The 19,828-nt window shown below is 48.2% G+C and overlaps 1 protein-coding gene across 4 annotated transcripts; it reads left to right on the top strand.

Annotated features, from left to right (window-relative positions):
* Positions 1-250: 250 nt before the first annotated feature.
* DDX11 (DEAD/H-box helicase 11) lies at positions 251-19,065 on the top strand. 4 transcript variants are annotated; one of them, XM_052788858.1, is made up of 26 exons: positions 251-413; positions 676-912; positions 1,281-1,367; positions 2,987-3,144; positions 4,280-4,325; positions 4,869-4,976; positions 5,538-5,625; positions 6,111-6,313; positions 6,893-7,045; positions 7,149-7,195; positions 7,978-8,057; positions 9,357-9,401; positions 9,523-9,590; positions 10,139-10,177; positions 10,660-10,783; positions 11,295-11,432; positions 11,898-12,010; positions 13,427-13,499; positions 13,878-13,981; positions 14,767-14,916; positions 16,860-16,928; positions 17,107-17,207; positions 17,630-17,714; positions 18,212-18,287; positions 18,468-18,622; positions 18,747-19,065. In XM_052788858.1, the coding sequence occupies exons 1-26, from the start codon at positions 261-263 to the stop codon at positions 18,774-18,776; spliced, it is 2,730 nt and encodes a 909-aa protein (XP_052644818.1). In that variant the 5' UTR covers positions 251-260; the 3' UTR covers positions 18,777-19,065. The 4 variants fall into 4 exon arrangements, with proteins under 4 accessions (XP_052644818.1, XP_052644819.1, XP_052644821.1 ...); XM_052788859.1 differs by lacking the exon at positions 676-912 and having other exon boundaries at positions 256-413; XM_052788861.1 differs by lacking the exons at positions 676-912; positions 2,987-3,144 and having other exon boundaries at positions 326-413.
* Positions 19,066-19,828: the final 763 nt, after the last annotated feature.

Raw genomic sequence — 19,828 nt, 5'->3', positions numbered from 1 at the left:
AAGGGGAGGACGGAGAGGGACGGACAGCAGCAGCAGCAGCAGCAGCAGCAGCAGCAGCGGCAGCGGCGGCGGCGAGGCTCGGCCTTCTCAGAGCCAGGGGCCGAGGCGCAGGCCTCCACCGCCCGGCCCGGCAGATCGGGGCCCGCCGCCCCCGGAGGAGGCGCGGGCCTTCCGCTCGGCGCCGGCCGTTACCGGGGCGTCACGGGAAGGGGGCGGGGCGTCTCCGGCGCTCGGTTCGAAGCGGGGCGGCGGCGGGCGGGATGGAAAGCGGGGGGGCGGCGGCGGGGGGCCTTGGGGGGGGCCGGTTCCCCTTCCCCTACACGCCCTACCTCATCCAGGAGCGGTTCATGGCGGCGCTGTACGGCGCGCTGGAGGCTGGCCGCGTCGGGATCTTCGAGAGCCCCACGGGCACGGTGAGGCGGGACGGCGGCAGCCGCGGCCCGGGAGGCTGGGGCGGCGGCGGTGGCGGCAGGGAGCCGGCAGCCGCGGGGAGGACGGAGGCCCCCCTGGGTGGGGAGGGACGGTGGTGGCCGGGGAGAGGGGCCAGGTCTGGGCCCGACCCCGCTCCGGAGGGTCTGTCACCGGGCGCGTCGGCCCTGCGGAGGGGCGCGGCTGCTGTGCGAGCGTCGGTGGTGGCAGCCCTGGGAGCCTCGTCGTCTTTATTTTCTGTGGCAGGGAAAGTCACTGAGTCTTATCTGCGGGGCCCTCTCCTGGCTCCGAGACTTCGAGGAGAAAAAGCAGCGGGAGGAGGCGCGACTTCTGGCACCTGCGGAGAGCGGGCAGGAGGGGAAGAAGCCGCTGACTCCAGCTGGGCCAGGACCCCCAGGCAGCAGAGACACCGCCGGGGAACCGGACTGGGTTACGGCGTTTGTGCAGAAGAAGGAAGAGCGGGACATGGTGGACAGGCTAAAGGTTGAGAAGTGCTCGTATGCAGAGGATGGGTAAAACAGTGAGGGGTGAGGATCAGAAAGGCTCACGTCCTGGGCGATGATTGGAAAAACAGGCGAGGCAGACTTTGGTGGTGGTCCTTGTCTTTCACAGGACTTTGTTTCAGTTATGAGGGATGAGGCATTGCCGTGCAGGTTGCCTAAGATAGAAAACTATATTGCTCTGAACATAGTAACCTATAATAGGCGTGCACTCCAGGAGAAAGGGACAGTGTACTGACAATTTTGTTTCAGAGTTAATTTTTTTCTATACCCGGGGCATAAGAAAGTAATTATACCCAGGGTTTAGGTCTAAATACTCTTCATCCTTCCTTCACTCTCCCTTTATTTTAGGAAGAGCAGATCAGGAGGAAAAAGCGAGAAGATCGTCTTGAGAAAATTCGCCATAATGTACAGTTAAAATATGCAGCGAAGAGGAAGGTGAGTTATCTCGCAGAGATTAGAACTTTCTGTTTCGGTTACCTCAAGTGTTGTTCGTACTTGCTTATGTCTGCAACTTCACACTGAATTTTCCAACCTGTCTGTTTGGGGAGCTCTTTGTATTAAGTTGCTGAAATTGGCCATCCAGAATTTTTTATTAGTTTTCTTTTTAAAGTACAGATGTGAAAAACAATTTGTGCATGGAGAATTTCCTGTGACAACGTTTGTGTGTGGATGGAAAGGGCATGTGTTCTGATGGCCTTCTGGCCCTCTGCTTTTGTTTTAAAAGCTTTAATACTTGGATTTTTTTTTTTGAAAGCTCTCTGTTTTATGAGCATGTGTGAACACTCTGCACTTCTGGAATAAAACCTGTAGAACTGTGATTAAATTTAAGATCATGGGAACAGAAGACCCCCTCAAAAAAGCCACGTCAGGCTTTGGTTGTATTTTGCTCACAACTAGGGAATGGTTGTATTTTTTTACTTTCATTGCAAATGTGATTATTTTGTTCAGAAATGTCTCTTTTCTACATACAAAAAGTTCACAGATATATTTTCCTGCCAGTTAGATGGGTGAACTGGCCTCAGTACTATTGTGTCTAAGAGCTTTTTGATGGTGAGTCAAACTTCCTAAAGATACCCCCTTCAGGTCCCCAAACAGGCAGATTTATTAGGCTGCCAGGCTATTCGTTTCTAGTGTGCTCCATCTCGAGGGCTGTGTTACGTTTTGGTCAACGCCTGTCAAAAGGGTATGGCAGAAATAGCAAAGGTTCAAAGGGGAATGGCAAATAAAAAACAAATCGAACAAAGAACTTTTGTCTCTTAAGAGGATGAAGAGTATGTAAAATGAGAAGCATGACAAGAAACAGGAAAGCAAATGAGAGAAATACTATAGAGATTTGGAAAAGCAACTGATTCATCTCCTCTGTAGTGCTCGCTAACTGCATTTTTTCATAATGCCATGGTAAAAAACTGCTCATTGATATTGGAAAATACCGTTTTCAGATTGAAAAAATGAACTCTTCTTTATTAGAACACAAAGTTAATCAGAAAACTATTCTCAACAGTTTAATGGAATTTTTGTAGAGGGGTAGACCTGTGTTTGCTAGAATAAGAACCACATAACTGGAGAAAAAAACGGCAAGAGGAGTCTTGTGCTCTGTGTTCTAAAACAGGTGCTGAGTTTATCCTAGCTTTAAATGTGGACAGAGTGTTTGATTATGTCTTTATATGTTTGTTGGGTTGCGTTTATTTGCACGCTGTTTTTTCTCAGGCGCACATCTTTTATGGGCCACTTTAAGCAACTAATACTGGATTACATGAATATTGTCATTTCAGGATCTATTAGTTCAGTGAGCTTTTTGCATAGAAGGTTTTCTATATTTCCCCTTCGTATATGTCTGTGAGGGCAACTCTTTTGTTGTTGGTTACAGCTGCATTCTGTGGGGCTGAACAGCTTCAGACACCCTTGGTGCTTTTGCTTGTCCTGCTGGGGGTTTACCCAGCAAGCCATTCCCTGTGTTACGTGTGGGGGACTGTGCTGTCTTCTGACCTGTCCGTGGCATAAAGCAATACCTCTCTTTCTGTATGAGAAATAATGTGATGATGTGTTCCCTTCAGAGATCTGAGGAGGATGAGACAAAGCACCTTCTTCAGCTCAGCAAAGAGGTTCTTTCAGAGGGAGCTGGGGTGGATGTTCTAGAGCAGCTGGATCACAATGAGGAGGAGCTGATTCTTGCTGAATATGAGAGTGACGAAGAAAAGAAAGTGGTATCTGGGTAAGGACGGGGACTGAGAGGGTTCCATGCCAAGGAAACATGTTCTGTATCATTTTTGGCTTGCCTTGATTAAAGAGATTTCACCTGTGATTGTGCACATCTGGAGTTTCTCCCCCATTCAAGCTGTGTAAGGTAGTGGTTGTTCTGGGTGTTTGTTTGTTTAATTGGTTGGTTTGGTGGGTTTTTTTGGGGGGGGTGTTATTGTTTCATTTTTTAAGCTTTTGTTAAACTGATCGAAGTGACCTGAAGTGTTTTCTGAGAAAGTGCATCCTCCTTAAAATGTGTGGCAAATGTCCTGCCTTTATCCATGCCTGGTTTCCCAAAGAATGCCTCTGGATGTTGAGTGAATGACTTGAGATCAAGTTCCTTGCATTAGAAAAGCAAAACCACACTCAGGGCATCAGAGGAATCTATGAGTCCTGCAGATTAGCACTGGCATCTTTTGATACTCTAAAGGGAGACATGTTCACATTTCTGAAGATTGAGCTTCAGCATGAAAACCCCATACACACTTTTCTCTCTCATACATTTGCTTTATGCAGAAAGCCAGAAGCCATACTTCAGCATGAAAAGTCAAGTACATTTAAAATACGAATTTACTAATTAGTATCTAGACAGAGCCTTCTGCCTTAAAAATTGCAAAACACTTAACTACTTTGTTTATATGTAGTTTATCAAACATTAAACTGCCGTTGCCTTTGAGGAACTCTATGGCAACTAAATATCTTCCTGAAGCTTTTCTTTATGCAATAGCTTGAGGGTGGTAAATTGTCTCTAAAGGGAAAGTTTTACAAAAATAAATAAATAAGCTCACCGAAGAATAGTATAGCACTGATTAGCTTATGCCCAGGGCTTAGAAGCCCCAGATTTAAAAGAAAAAAAAAAATTGTTGAAGTTGCTAAAGACAGAGCCCTACAGACATTTTTCTTTTAAAGAGGAGGGCTTGACTTGATTTGTGCACACTTACACTATTCTTAAAAAGTTGATTTTTCTTTTACCTCCCGAGTTAAGATCTGAGGCTCTTCTTGAGATGACATAACCATCTCTCTTGAGACCTCTGTCTTGTAGTAGAGCATCATTTGATTCTAACTGTCAGTGATCTGCTGAAAGGAAACTGAGCTTTCTCTTTTCTTAGGCTGGAGGAAGATGACGATGATTTGGAAGAGGAACATGTGACTAAGGTGAGATGAGGGAAGTAAATAGTGCCACCTCATAGAACAGTGTGGGAGCGAGCAGAATTATGGCTTCCTTGCACCCTTCCCAGAGTCATGTGGTACAGAAGGATTTAGGAACTAGCATCCAAGAATTGCCAAGTTTGTTGATAATAGCAACCAGTTCTGCTGTGCTCATCTCCTTCTGGACTACACTGGCTGCCTAAGCAGCTTGCTCTGCTAATGCTGCTGAATTTTTGCTGTGGCTTGCTGTAAAAGTACACTGCAAGTAACAGGTTTTTATTACTCTCCAATGGTGAGTCCCTGTTTTTATGGGGACCTTGGAAAATTAAATGGAAACAAAGGCAAATGCATAGGAGAAAACAAAGATAAGGCTGTTGGCCTCAAGAGTTGTAAGGTGACACTCAAACACGTGCCTTCCCTTGTAGTTTTGAAGGCTTGAGCAAGATTAACCTTGTTGAGGTGCTTGGCTGCTTCCTTGCAGGATTGGTTGTAGGTAGGGAATTGGCTTCCATGTTCCTCTTGTCTTCCCTTTGTTCTTCCTCATTTTAGATTTACTACTGCAGCCGCACTCACTCCCAGCTGTCTCAGTTTGTGCGTGAGGTGCAAAAAAGTCCTTTTGGCAAAGACACTCGTCTGGTCTCCTTGGGATCCAGGCAGGTATGTGGTATTGTTTATAAGGGACCGAGGGTGCATGTTAACTTAATGTGAGAGACTTTGTGAGGAGGTGTGTGGATGTGACACCACAGAAGGCATCTCAGGGATTGACTGAATCTCCCATTGAAAAACTAAAGCAGTCACAGATCGTGACACAGATCTGTGTGATGTACGTTTTTCTGAGAGCTCTGTTCTGGCCATCTACCTTTGATGTAAATGCAAAAGTCTGTTTTACCTTTCCTGATGTGGAATATTACAGATGTCTGAGTCACTGGGAAGGTGCTTCTCTTAGTATTACTTCTGGCAGCACTTTTTAGAAGCTGCTGTGTAGCAGTGAGCCATCTCAGTGCACCTTTTCTCATTTTTTTCCTCCTTGCTAAGTTTTTATGGGTTTCGAGCATATTTGTAGCATTTAGTATGCACAATGTCTGACCGATAGACTTTTCCATTTCAGAATCTGGCCTGAGATTGCTTTAAAGAAATCTTTTATTGTACAGCAAAGGGTGCATATGGAGCACTCGGTTCTTAATTGACCCCCTACCTTCCTCTCTTTGCATGTTCAAGAATCTATGTGTGAATGAGGAGGTGCGACGCTTGGGGGCTCTCTCGCTCATCAATGACCGCTGCATGGAGATGCAAAAGAACAAACATGGTAGGAACACTTCCAGCCTGGGGAAGCAATTGCTGATAAAACTGGTATGAGAGTCTGGAGACAGCGCGCACTGTCAGTCGGTTCTAGCAAGAGGGTGGTGGGAGCTTGAAAATGGCAGGTTGGAGGAGCAGAGCTAGAGATCCTCAGCGCTTTTACTTTTCTTGACCTCCAGGCTAGGATGCTGACATCTTTTTCTGAGTATTTTCTGAGTGTCTTAAGTTGGTCAGGACTTCTGCAGCGGAATGATACTTGTCTTTGTAACTTGGTACTAGCAATGTTGGAAAATGTCACGTGGCTAAATCTAACTGGCAAGAGTACTGTCCACTGTGGAGATGGAAATGTTACTGCTGAATAATTTTTAAATAGATGATAGGTCAAAAATACACATGACAAAGCCTGCTTTGAAATCCAGCAGGTTTTGCAAAATGTTTTTTTTAGGCTATCGTGTGTATTGCTCATAGCTTTCTTTTGATTTCTGCTGTTAGAAAAGAAGAGTCATGAAGAGAGTGAAGGGAAGAAGAGATGTGCAGGTCGCACCGTATGCCCGTTTTATTCCTATGAGCAAATGCAGTTTCTCCGTGATGAAGTTCTAGTGGAAGTGAAAGATATTGAGCAGTTGGTGGCTTTGGGAAGGGAGACCAAAGCCTGCCCATATTATGGGAGTCGATACGCCATTCCTGCTGCTCAGGTAAGGTGTACATATTTTTAGCGGAATTAATGCCAGGAGCTCTAAGAATAAACCAATTGCCTGCTCCCTCCAGTACTGTTACTCAATATTGTGGGAGCCTGTAAATAGGCTGTGTTTCTGTCAGCTGTAGTTTTGCTGAGAAAGCAAAGGAAAATGAGAATACCCATTTGAAGTTAATAGGGAGGTTGTGAGTATGTCTCAGCATTCTGAAATACTTGAAAGGCTCAGTAACTCTGAGGCAATACTGATGCATGAGTGTAATCTTAGCTCTTGCCACTGCTCTTCTTCCTTGCTTGGTTCTCTATCGGAAGATGTGCTTTCAGTGCTTCAGAGGAGATTCAGAAGGTAACCTGAACTGATACGCAGTTGTAGCATAATGATTTCTCTTCAGCTTACATCCCAATGCCTCTCTCAAGCATGTGCTCCTGTCTCTCTTCTTACCTTTCCCCTAATAAGAGTAAGTAACTTGACTGAATTCTGCGAGGCCATCTGATACGGGCCTTTAATGAGTGGTTGGGGAGTGCCCTAAGTTTGTAAGGATGAGAGCTAGAATCAGGGCAGTGTGTGCTTCTCCTGTAGCTGGTGGTGCTGCCCTATCAGATGCTCTTGCATGAGCCTACCAGGAGTGCTGCTGGGATCAAGCTGAAGGACCAGGTCGTAATCATTGATGAGGCCCACAACCTCATAGACACCATCACCTGTATCCATAGTGCGGAGGTCAGTGGCTCTCAGGTGAGTCATAGCCTGGCCTGTTAATTGTGAGCGAACTCTGCATCCAGCAGAGCGGCCTTTCTTGACTCCTTTGTAGTAACAGCTCCTTTTTCTGTTCGTGTAGCTGTGCTGTGCCCATTCCCAGCTGCTGCAGTACATGGAGCGATATAGGTGAGGATCTCAGAGGAAAACAGCGCAACAGTGGCAGGCAGTGTGGATGCCGTGGCTTGTCTCATGTCTGCAGGGTCTTTCTTGCTTTTCCCCACTGGAAAGTTATTTGCATTAATCCTTCTGCAGATGAAAAGCCACTTACTTCATTATCTCTGTCTAGAATCTGTCTAAGTCAGACTCATGGGGCTGGTATTAAGCAGTGAGAAGGGGGATACCCCGAGGATTCTGGCTTTCCCTTATTCTCTCAGTTCCTTTCCCAATATCTCCCTCTAATCGCTCCTGCTTTGTGATGCAGGGTTTCAAAAGATTCAGTCTTTCATGTCTCCCCTTAGTCTTTCATGTGCTGACTGGCATTATGGCAGAGACAGTAAGCTCTGAGGAGGAGGAAGCTATATGTGATTTTTGGCTCTGCGTCTTGTCATCCCTGCAGTGGTTGATTATTTTGCTCAGTGCTAATAACTTTGAATTTGTGGAGCACTACTGCAACAGGGACTTCAGGCATCACTGCCATTGTAATAAACAAACTAACTAATATGTGAGGAGAAAGGCAATGGTAGGAACAGTGTGGGGTGCATGGGTGAGTGTTCTGGGGTGACCTTAGGCAGGATATCCAGAGGTCTATGCCCTGCCACAAACAGGGAGAGTGAGCCTGAAGAAATCATTCTCGGTTCCTGTCTCCCCCAAATGAAGGGGAGTTCAGGTGCTTTTGTTTCTGCAGCTCAGCTGCTTGAGTTACTCCCTGAATATGTTTTGGGGCCTACTACTTGTCTCATTTTTCATAGGAAACGTTTGAAGGCAAAGAACTTGATGTACATTAAGCAGATCCTGTATTTGCTGGAGCGATTTGTGGCCATGCTGGGAGGTAAGCAAACCTATTTCTGTCTCCAGGGATGCTGATAGGCTCTGAGCTAGTTGGTGCTTCCTCAGGGCACTGTCCCCCTTCCCCCTCTGCAGAGACTGTGGGGAAGTGTTGCTCATGTATAGGTTCAGATGCCACTAATTTTAATTCTCAGGCTGTTTTCTAACGTGGGGATGTTGACTGGTGTCTGCCTGAACCCCTCTCTTTGTTTGACTAGCTGAGGAGCGGCAGATGACATCGTAGTTTGGTAGAGGCAGTTTCCTTCTCTTTCTGTGTGGTTTTCAGATCTGATTTGAGTGGGGACAAAGTAGGATGCTAAGTGAGGAATACAGCAGATGTGTGACAGTGATCAGGACAGCACAAGAGCTGCACAGAATAAATCTGCTGGGTCATCTGGTAGCAAGGCCTCTACCTGTGTCAGGCATGCCTCTGCAGAATGAATCTTTCTTGAGTGGTGCCTTTCCTTTGTGAGAAAATTTTATTTTGCTGTGATTTCAAATCCACTGGAATTTGCAGGGCTTCTTTCCTCTAATGATCTGTTTGCTAGTCCTCAGTGTATCTTGAGGACAGCCTGTCATAAGTTCATAAAGAACTTCCTCCTTGCCCAGGGGAAATGCAGCTTTTTGGGGCAGGGTCCTGGCGGTGCTCTCTGCCTTTCTCTCAAATGTATACTTCTCTTCCCCCTCTGTTCCTGCCACTCTTCCCCACACTCAGTTAAGTGCTTTCATTAGAAAATGCAGCCTGTGTACAGCTTCATGATTGAGGCTGCAAAAGTGAGATGTGAGGTGGGTGTTAAACACTAGGACATAAAACGCAGTGATTGGCAGCAATTAATCCTGTTCTGGCTGTCGGGGTCTGGGCATGGAGCTGTCCTCAGGTTTTCCCCTCTTCCCAGTCGCCTGCCAGCCTATGCACCTCCCAGCTCCCTGCTGCTGCATTGAGGAGGGGTGATGGATGCATTGCAGTCCCTGTCCTTTCATCTTTGCAGCATGATGACTACATAGTGTGTGAGCATTTGTATGCACCCACCTTACCTGCTGCCTCTGCTACAGAAGGAATGTAGGTGGTGTTTCTTAGGATGCAGCAGCACACTTGTTCTACAATGTAGGGCTGCCCTACAGGGGAAATGAAAACTGAGCAGGAGCTGATGTTTTGTCTGTATAGCTACATTTTGCAGATGTATAGTTATTTCTTGGGTTTTGTCCTGGTGCAGTGTCCCTTTCAGCTCAGTTGTTAGTCTCTTGCTTAATTTTGAGACAGACCCATTATAAGCCTTCCTTGAATCGGTTTCATGTTTTACAGGTAATGTGAACCAAAATCCTAGCTGTCAGGCAGTTTCCCAAACAGGTAAGACTGGAGTGAACACCTCAGGTATGGAGCCATCAGTCAGGCACATGAGTGTGGGCAGCAAGGGGCTGCAGGCCCAGCAGCTAATAATTTTTTTCTCCTTTCCTCCCTTTTCTTTCAGGGACAGTGCTAAAATCCATCAATGACTTTCTATTTCAGAGCCAGATTGATAATATCAACCTCTTCAAGGTAATGCAAACATCATCGTCTGCTAGGGCACAGGTGGTGGTGACTGGTTCAAGGTTATCAGGAAGTGTGTTTGAGAGCTGGAAGTAGAGCCAAGGCCCACATGGCAGAATCTGCTTTCTAGCAGATTCTCCCCGGCTCCCCAATGTGTAGATCTCTTCTGCTGCTGTCTAGATAACAGTGCATTAAAGCTGGATAGGTGGTCTTAGGGTAGAGGGAAGCAAGGAATTAAACATGTATGAGTGCAGAGGCTGTGTGTAGGCAAAGCTAAACTGTAAGGGTTGAGGATGAAGAAACTATACTATTCCAGTAACCTAACCCATCCCTCGAACCTCCAAACACAGCACCTAAACACAGTGTGTTTCATTCTGGAAGCAATGCCTTTGTAATAAACTGTTGTCTGGGAGGCAACGCTCATGAAGAACTGTGCACCCCTCCCCAAGAGCACAGCAAGAACAGCAAGTGATATCCCTGCTGGACAGGGATCAAGGGCAGCAGGATGGGAGAAGGGATGCTGAATGCCAGTTCATTTTTCTGTCTTCCTCCAACAGGTTCAGCGTTACTGCGAGAAGAGCCTCATCAGTAGGAAGGTACTGCCCCTGAGGCTTTATGGTCAACAGCATTCAAATGCTGTTTCACATATTGAATTTGAAGTGGAAGATGCAGCAGCTGGGGTGGGAGCTTGTCTTCTCTACCCTGCTCTGCAAGCAAAATGGTTCCTGCAAAAAGCACTCTATGGGCAGATTACCTTTTGCTTATACAGCAAAGAAACATACAACATGGTGTACCACAGTATTCCAGTGGGTGCTAATTCTGTGCTGCTTGGCCTCAAACCTGCCAGCCTGGTAGGCTGCTCTGCACTGGAGGAACAAACATCAGAGCCTTGTTTTGGTTTTGATTCAATGGGTGGAGGAAAGTAATGGGAGCTCTGGTCTGTGCTGATAGATTCTGATTGGGCTGGTTTGTGAACACCTACCAAGGAACTTTATTTGTGGCAGGCCAGCAAACCTGTTTTTATCTTGCCTGATTCCTGCTGTTGGTAGTCTTAGTCCTTCTGGCTTTTGCTTGGCAGCTTTTTGGGTTTGTGGAGCGATATGGAGGCCCTGCCACAGCTGTGAAGACCAACAAGGAGAACCAGAAGTTGGGTGGTTTGCAGAACTTTCTTCTGACCCTCCAGCAAGGATCTGATAAAGAGGGTGAGTTCAGACATCCTCCACTTGTGTATCTGCAGACAAAGTGAGGATGTGGAACCTGCATCTATCTGCATGAGAAAAGGGGGGAGGCAGATTTGAAGAAAGAGAGACTCCAGAAGCTCTCCTGCACAGGTGTTTTTTGATATATCTAAGTAGATGACCTAGGCAACTATACATATGATTAGATGATCTCCTGAGGTCCCTTCCAAGCTGAATGATGATGCAATTCCATGTTTACACTGCATGCACTCACATGCATTGCTGTGACTAGCTCTGTTTAGTGTTGCCAGCTGTGAAACCCAGATCTATCTATCTTTTTTTTTTTTTTTTTTTTTTTCTCCTGGCAATGAGACAGAATTTGGGTTCTCTCCTTTATTGGGTCTTTGCTCTCCACCTGCATATGTAGCCTAGGTATCATGTTCCTGTAGAAAGGACCCATCTATGTTTTGTGCTTAGTCCCTGTCTTCAGAAGTGTGGCCTAAGTTGCCTGCCTCTCCTTTTCTCTTCGAGCCAGCGGGTGCTCCCCAGATCCCTCCCATGGAGGCTGAGAATGACCAGCTCCGAACTGCCTCTCCACTGATGCAGATTGAAGGATTTCTCTCAGCCCTCACGAATGCAAACCAAGATGGCAGAGTCATTCTCAGCAGGCAAGGTACTGGAAAGGGCAAGCTGGGGAGAGGTGGCAGGAGTTGCAAGCAGGATGCTTCACTAGCAGTGAGGGAGGAGATCCTGAGCCTGGGGGAAGCCTGCAGCAGTATATCCGTGGTGTCTGTGATGCAGGTTGGCAGGCTTGGTCTGTCTGAGGATGCTCATGAACCCAAGGATTTCTTAACCAAGGGCATTGGGGCCAGGTTTTGCAGAGCTCTGTTCCCACTTTGGATGTCAATTTTTGTCGTGCAATTTACTGCGTCTTTTCTATGGCTGCAGCAAGATTTGGAAGCAGAAGGTAACCTCCAGGCTGGTGTTACCTGCTGCTGCCTGCGGCAGTGTTGAATAGCAAGTCCTTGCTTTGAGAGGTGGGGACCTGCCAGAGTGCCCAGAGCAGGAGGGAGAATCTCTTATATCCCTGAGTGTGTGCCACAGCTAGCTCCTGATGCTGTTTCTCTCCTTTTCCCAGGCACAGTTGGTCAGAGCAGCCTCAAATTCCTCTTGCTGAATCCAGCTGTCCACTTTGCCAAGGTGGTGGAAGAATGCCGTGCTGTAATCATTGCTGGGGGCACCATGCAGCCGGTGAGGGAATAAGGATGCTATGCTGAGGTGTTGGGAGGTCTCTGGTGCTTTCTGTAAGCAGGCGTGGAAAGAGAGCAGCTTGGCCCCACTGGGATGTGCTCTTCTTCTCACTTCCCATGGTGTGTGTGGCAAAAGACCTCTCCTACCGACCTTTTTATCTCCCTGTACAATTTCCCTGCATGAGGTGTCATGTTCCCTGTTTGTGCAAAAAGTTGTAGGTGCAAGGGCAGGATTGCCCTTGTCAGCCTTTCTCAGGACGATACAGGCTGAGGCTGAGGTCGTGGTAGGTTGGAACTAGCACAGATAGTAGTCAGAGGACCTTGTAAAACCATCTGACCTTGTAACTGGACAGGGATCCCACAGGGACCATCCCATAGGGGATCTTTCAGAAAAATCAACACTTCAGTATTGGTGTGGTGGCAGGCAGCTTATCATCCCTCTCCTGTTGCTTTAGTGCCTAAGAGACAAGCGTGTTTGTGATGTAGAGATGCAGTGGGGCGTGTCAGGTATCCCAGCTAGTTACATTTATCCCGTTCCTGGACACGAATGTCCTGAGACTTCCTCTGCCCTTGTGGTGACAAGGGGGGGAAGGAGGGTGTGAAGCGCAGGACCTCCCTTCTGGAAGGCTGCCGTTCCAGCTTTGAACCCTTCAGACTGCAACTGGGAGAGAGGATGTAGGTGCAGTCCGAGCTGTGGTCTGTGCGGCATTTGGGACTCCCGGTAACGGGTTTTGGGGCCTGGGGAAGTCTGAAATGGGAGCCCGTTGCGCCAAGAGAGGCTGGCTGGTTCCAGGCAGGGGACCCGCCCTGTGCAGCAGGGCCGCGGCGGGCCCTGAAAGGGGAGCCCCCCCGCCCCCTTCACGCCGCCCGCTGTGCTCGGGCCAGCTCGCAGGTCCGCCCCGGGCGCTCGGCCCGGCCTTGGCGGGGGGGCAGGCGGGCCGGGCCGGGCCCCTCGCCCCCGCGGCAGAGCGCGGAGCCGCGCGCCGGGCCGGGCCCGGGCGGGCGGCCGGCAGGGGGCGCCGCCGCTCCTCGCCCGGCGGAGGCGCGGGGGCGGGGCGCGGGGCGGCGGCCCCGGGGGCCCCGGGCTCGGCGGGGGGGGCGGCGGGGCCGGGGGGCTGTCCGCTCGGCGGCGGCCGCGGGCCGTGGCTGACCTTGCGGGATTTACGCCGGCCCTTCCTCCTTCCGCGCCCCGGGCTCCAGCTCGCCTCCCAGCCCGGGCTCGCGCGCTCAGCGCCCGCACGCCCTTGATTTTCTCATGGCGGAGGGAGCCCGTCTGCCCTGGGCCAGCGGCCCACCGGAGGGAGCTGGCCCGCTCTCCCTGCCTCGCCGCTGGTGCTCAAGGAGCAGCAGCAGCGTGGCTGATGCGGTGTCTTTTGGGACGCTGGAACTTTACCCCTCTTCGGCTTCTGGTTCGTAGGTGGCTGATTTCCGAGAGCAGTTGCTGTCCTGCGCTGGTGTGGACCCTGCGCGTGTGGTGGAGTTCTCTTGTGGTGAGTGTGCCGGGGTGGCAGGGAGGGGTCATAATCGGTCTCTGCGAGACCCGAGCGTTGCACTTGGGTGCTGTTTTGTCAGCGCTCTAAGCAACATGGCATCTTTCCCAGAAGTCACGGCAGCAAAGGGGTGCCGTGCTAGTTGCCTTCCACTCTGAGCTCCCTCAGTGGTCTTGGCCAGTATCAGCAGGCAGCGTGCCGTGCCTTCTTCCCAGGGGCTCAGGGAATGGAAGTCAGGGCAGCCGAGTGACTTAGGCACTTTGCCGTAGCCAGGCAAACGTGTGCCTCTGTCGCTGCACGCAAGTAAAGCTGAAGAGCTAGTGGGGTTTGTGCCAACAGCAGTGATGTTGACTCTCACTACTTCGTTTTTGTTTCTAGGACATGTGATTCCTCCAGAAAACATTTTACCCATAATCCTCTGCAGTGGTCCTTCCAACCAGCAGCTGGAGTTTACCTACCAGACGAGAGACCTGCCCCAGATGGTCAGTCTTTCCTTTTTTCCCTTCCTTGGTATCTCTTTTTTGCCTCACATGCTTGTGTTTCGTAGGACAGTGTGCTCTCTGTTTGAAAGGTGGGCTGAGCAAAAGCCATGGCAAGGGAAATCCATAGGATTTGAAGCAGGTGTATTGCCAAGTAATTGGGAAAGAGTAGCAGCAAAAGGGGTTTTGAGCTACCTGCTCAGAGACGAGGAATGCTAGCAATTCCTGTTCAGCTGTACTGACATCCTGCATTTGTGTGCTGGGCATCAGAAGGAGATTTCTGACTCTGCTTCACAGTTTGAAGGGCTCAGTGACAGTGGAATGTGGCAGACCTGCAGAGTGCAGCCCAAGCCATAGGGGTGGCAGCAGATGTTTCTGCCCTTTTTCCTTCTTTCTTTGGTGGGCCAGTAAGCACTCAAGGCCTGACACCAGGTCCGCTCTGCCCCTGCTGAATTTCCACCAGATGTGCTAGCTAGCTCTCCACACCTGTTCTAGTGTGACAGGTCCCATCCACTGGGACCACGGACATAAACCCTCCTTTCCTGAGTGACCGCTGCTCCACAGCGGTAACAGAAACCCTGGATTAGGAGGATAGGCCAAGCTGTGAAGAGCTTTTTGGTGATGCCCAGCTCCCCTAGAGAGCTCTCTTAGAACCTGGCATGTTTCCCATGTTTTTCCTCCCCTAAGGCATGTCATAGGGAAAGTGTGATTCTGGGATTGAGCACAGAATTGGAGTGGCGTTAGCTGGAGCTCCTGTCAGCTGCAATATGCTCTTGTCTCTCTTGCAGATGGATGAGACAGGTCGAATCCTTTGCAACCTGTGCAACGTGGTCCCAGGGGGTGTGGTGTGCTTCTTCCCCTCCTATGAATATGAGAAGCAGGTGTATGCACACTGGGAGAAGACGGGGCTGCTCACCCGCCTGGCAACTAAGAAGAAGGTAATTGTGCAGCCAGGGGCAGTTGGTACTTTAAATGGAGGTTTCAAAAATCAAACAATTATCTATGCATTACAGGCCTCTCTCGCTGAGTTTTTCTCATATTCTGCACAGCAGAGCAGATGTTTATCTAGCTAGTCCCTCCAGTAATGAATAAATGATACTTCCCGGGCGGCTGATCACTGAGCTGGGGTCTAAATTAGATTAAATGCAGCTATAGATTCTTTAAGTGCACAATCTGTGTAGTGGCCATGGGGGAGACAATCTTTGCTTTCCATAGCCAGCAAGCTTGTTCCCATGTGGCTGGGGGGCTGTTCAGGTTCTCTTACAGGGAGTTTGTTTTTCCCAGGCTCAGCTATGTCTCCCTTGAACACAGACCAACACAACTAAGGGCTAGGCAGAGTGGGACCAGACTGCAGTTCATAGGACAAATGGTGGGGTTTTTTTCTGGTAGAAGTGCCAAGATGAGAATTTAAAGACTAGCAGTGGTGACTCCTGTTGAAGAAGTGATGAGAAACATTAAATAGGGACATCACTGCAAATGTAACATTTTTGCAATGACTCTCACAAGTATTTGAAGGTTGAGTTTTGATGGGCAGGCAGTCCGACTGTCTCAGGGTGTGGGGCAGAGATCTTGGATCATGTGCCAGGGGAAAAAAAAAAAAGCATTAGGTATACCCTGGCTGTGACTTCCGTTTACCAAAAGCTAAATAACTTACCACATGGATTAGGAGAGCACAGTCCCAGATATTTCACAGCCCTTGATGCAGGCATTCTGGCATGTGGATCTGCCTGTAGGTTTTTGTGGTGGAAGCATTATGCTTCAGCTTCTCCATGTGTTTGTACAGCTATCATAGTGCCTTTCAGGTGTGTTCTGTCAGGGTCCCAACAATCTGCCTGGTGCCTCCAAGGCTTTGTGCCACAAGCACACAGCTTGCTCTACCTTTCAACTCTGATTTGTTCTTGTTTGGCCTTTGCAGTCTCCAGCAAATTGGATATGCATTAGCAAAGCAATTTGGTAGAAGTGCAGCAAGTGTGACTTTCAGCTGCCCACACACAAGATCGTATCATAGCATAGGAAGGTTAAAGTCTTTCCTGAGGTGGCTGTGGTGAGATCACACTGAGATTATATATAAATTACACAGGGAAAATTAACTGCAGTCAGAGGATTAAATAGCTACTGTTTAATAAGCTAAACAGTTTTGACTTATATTTGCAATTAATTGCCAGTTATTTTTCTACTGAAAGACTGATTCTGGCTGGTAAAATTTGATAGTACTTCTTGCTAACCAAGAGAAAATACATCCTTTAGGTTCTTTACTGTCACAGAAAAGACAGATGTACCTCTTGTTTACTAGGAAAACAACTTGTGATTTAGGCCAAGGTGCAGCATCTATCAAAATGCAGCTTAATTAACTGCAGGCACTTTCAGTAACTAATTAGGCATGCTAGAATAACATAAAGAAATATTACTTTATGTATGCTTTGCATAGAAAACTAATCTATTCACTGGACAAGGGGAGCTATTACTTGGAATTAACTGGTGTTTTGAATTGATTGGTCCTGCCACTCTCCTCCAAGATCTTGCAGCTGGAGGGTCTCCTCATTCCGCTGGACATTTATTCATAGGTGGAAGAGGTGCACATGGCTTTCCTGCCTTTCAGCTCTCGGATTACTTGTAACTTCTTGCAGAATTAGACAAGTATGCCAAAGCTGAAAGGGAATGTTGGAGGGGCAGGAGCAGCTGCTGCTCCCTTCAGAGCCCAGTTGAAAGTGCTGTAGCGAGCATGCAGTGAGGGGAAAGGTGCTGGTCAAGTTGGTTTTTCATGCAATTTGCCCTTTCCTGATCTTAGTTCCATGTGCTGTTTAACGGCATGGGAGTAAAATGATTTGCTTTCTTTAAACTGCTTCCTGTTGCTGCAACTGATGCACTGTGCCTATGACAGATCTTTCAGGAGCCTAAGAAAGCCAACCAGGTCGAGCAGGTGCTGGTGGAATATGCCAAGTGCATAAAGGTAAGCTGAGCTGGCAGACTGGTGAGAGTGTGGCATCCCAACTGCGTATGGGAGTGCTGCTAAAGAGGGCATTGCAGCTTTTAACAAGGAAAGAGGGCTCTAGCCCAGGTGTGGGAGTGTTTCTGAAGCACAGAGATCTTCCCTGCTCTAGTTTAAGTTGCTGGTCCCTCTTCTGCAGCGCTGCAGCCAGGCGGGAGGACAGATGACAGGGGCCCTGCTGCTTTCTGTAGTTGGAGGCAAAATGAGTGAAGGGATCAACTTCTCCGATGACCTGGGAAGGTAAGGTGGCTGTTCCTTGGAAGGTGAGCACTGGGCTTGCGGTGTGGTGACTCCAAGCGGGATGGACATGTCAGTATTTGCACAGATAGAAAATCCTGGGGAGCACATGGCTTGGGCTGATGCTTAAACCAACAGGATCAAGTCTGCTGGGTGGTGTAAAAGCCACTTGTCCAGACTACTTTTCATGTGAGTAATGCAGCTAGGTTTGCTGTGCTAGATAATACTTTGTTCTGGCACCCTGAATCCCTCTGCGGCTTTCCTTTCAGAATGTGCTTGTCAGACTGCTGTGCTTTATTGCCACCTTTGGTTTTCAGGGCTGGCTGTCTTTCAGGGGTGCACTGACCTCTAATTTATCAGTCTATTGGCAAAGTGCTCTAGGATGAGACATTAAGAATAATGCAGTCCTCCCTTATCCCTTGCAGGTGTGTGATTATGGTGGGAATGCCTTACCCCAACATTAAATCTCCAGAGCTCCAGGAAAAAATGACTTGGCTTGACAAAACAATGGTAACAGAGACACGCCTCTGCTTGTTTCACTTCAGCTTTTTAGTATTAACTTTCCTCCCAGTACATGAGTCCCAGGGCTGCCTTCGAAGATTTTTTTTTTTTTTTCTTTGAGCTTGCCCTCATTTCCCAGACTGCGTAGTATCAAGAGCACAGCCCTCTCCACACTGCATGTGTACAGGTGGCCCTAAATACAGGGAAGCAGCTTAGTGGAGGGAAACACCACTGGGGCTCGCTGGGAACTCTGAGTTCCAAGGGGAACTGGGCAAATGGGTACAAGTTTCCTGCCTTCAATGGCCTTGGGCTGGCTCTCTGTGAATGCTCAACAGAATTTTCTGACTGCAGCCTTTCTTCTGTCCCTCCCTACTCTCAGCTTGGGGTCTGCTTGGCCACCTACTCACTCTGCAGGGGTAAAAGCATTTGCTTCACTTTGTCATTAAGATTCCCTAGTTTGATTCACATCTGCCTCATGTTCAGTCTTACCTATTTCTCCTTTCCAGCCCAGAGCTGCTGGCCAGGCACCTAGCAGAGTGCTGATTGAAAACCTGTGCATGAAGGCAGTAAACCAGTCGATAGGTAATTCATCCTTCCTTGGACAGGCTGGGGGATACAAAATGTGACTGCACGGAAGCAGGAGGGTGGGAAAAAGGATGCATTACCAATCAGTCTAAGTACAGATGACGGGAACATGAGCTTCCTTGCCTGAGAACAAACACCTGAGTGGGCCATTTTAATGTGGTTGTACACTCTATACAGGCAGAGCCATTCGCCATCAGAAGGACTTTGCAAGCATCCTGCTCCTGGACCACCGGTACGCACGCCCTGCCATCTTTAACAAACTGCCGCAGTGGATCAGGGAGAGAACCCAGGTGAAACCTGCCTTTGGATCAGCTTTTGCAGAGTTAAGAAAGGTCAGAACTTGTATCTTATGTACTGCTACCAAAACTGTTTCCCACTGTACTCATCTGTACTTTTCTCAAACCTTCACTTTAGAGTAAGGCCAGGGACAAACTGTCTGGTTTTGTGTGTTCCTAGTTCCATCGAGGGAAAGCGGATGCTTTGTGATGTGGACCAGAGAACAGGCTGTAGGTCAACGATGTGAGCTACACCTCTGAAGAACACCCAAAGCAACAAAAGTTCCTGCTTTACTGTACCAAGGAGTTTGTGAGCCTCCACCTTCTGCCTCCTTTGTGGATGTTTGCTGTTCAGTATCTGAGCGCTATTGATGGTAAGGCAGCCTTCAGCACCATAACCAGGAGGGAAACTGGTTGTAGGTCTGAGGCAGGTTCCTATTTGTTTACAGCTGTTAAGGTTTTATTTAAATTGATTAAATATTTTCAACCCAGACACTTAAGTATGGGGAGTATAATTATTTTGACTGAACACATTCATCTGCCTTTTCCCATCAACAACCAAGTGTAGGGGCTTGATGACCAATGAAAATACAGAGCTTTTCACAAGAATTGTGAACTATCAGGCCATTAGTTTGTGTCATGTTGTAATTACAGTCAGACTGGTAAGACCTGGGGCAGCTATAGGTAACATTTCTTTCTTATCCCCTTCTTTCTACCTTGCTTCAAGCAGTCAATAGATTAAAGCAGCAGTTCATTCTTTCAACAGGAATAAAGATATGGCCATAATATAGTGCAGCACTTCTTTGCTCATGCTTAAGCACAGGATTGCTCTGCCCTTTTTACTGCCTATGTTTTTGAATTCAGAGTAACTTTCTGTGTAAAATGGTAAAACCTTCTTTTTACTTTTTTTTTAGTGTAACTTTCCTGGGCTTCTTTCCTATGTCACAGGTCAGTGCTGGAGGGCAGTGATAACAACAGGGACAGCTATGTAATCCCACAGCTGTCCCCAGCTCTTTCTGTCATCCTGAGCAAGTCTCTTTACAAGAGCTTCTTTTGCCTCCTTGCCAGTTTCAGCAGCTGGATGCTACCTCTCAAGGCTCTTCACAATGAAGAAAGCACTTATAATTAGATACAGAGCTGGTACCCACTCCCTATATGTTAATTAGATCCACAGGGAAAGAAACAGCTGCTTCTGAGAAACTTCCATTGCAGGTCTCCTGCCCCCTCAGTGGGTACAAACCCTACCATCTGGCACAAGCTCTG

Source organism: Harpia harpyja, chromosome 6, assembly GCF_026419915.1.
Source record: "Harpia harpyja isolate bHarHar1 chromosome 6, bHarHar1 primary haplotype, whole genome shotgun sequence".
Classification (NCBI taxonomy): domain Eukaryota; kingdom Metazoa; phylum Chordata; class Aves; order Accipitriformes; family Accipitridae; genus Harpia; species Harpia harpyja.
Note: the sequence above shows the minus strand (reverse complement) of the source record. Positions and strands in the feature narration are given on the sequence as shown.

Bases quoted from the DNA above. Each gene is read 5' to 3' on its own strand.
- DDX11 (XM_052788858.1), top strand. From the start codon at position 261: ATGGAAAGCGGGGGGGCGGCGGCGGGGGGCCTTGGGGGGGGCCGGTTC. The intron at 5,626-6,110 runs GTAGGAACACTT...TTCTGCTGTTAG, and splicing joins GATGCAAAAGAACAAACATG to AAAAGAAGAGTCATGAAGAG. The intron at 12,011-13,426 runs GTGAGGGAATAA...TCTGGTTCGTAG, and splicing joins CTGGGGGCACCATGCAGCCG to GTGGCTGATTTCCGAGAGCA.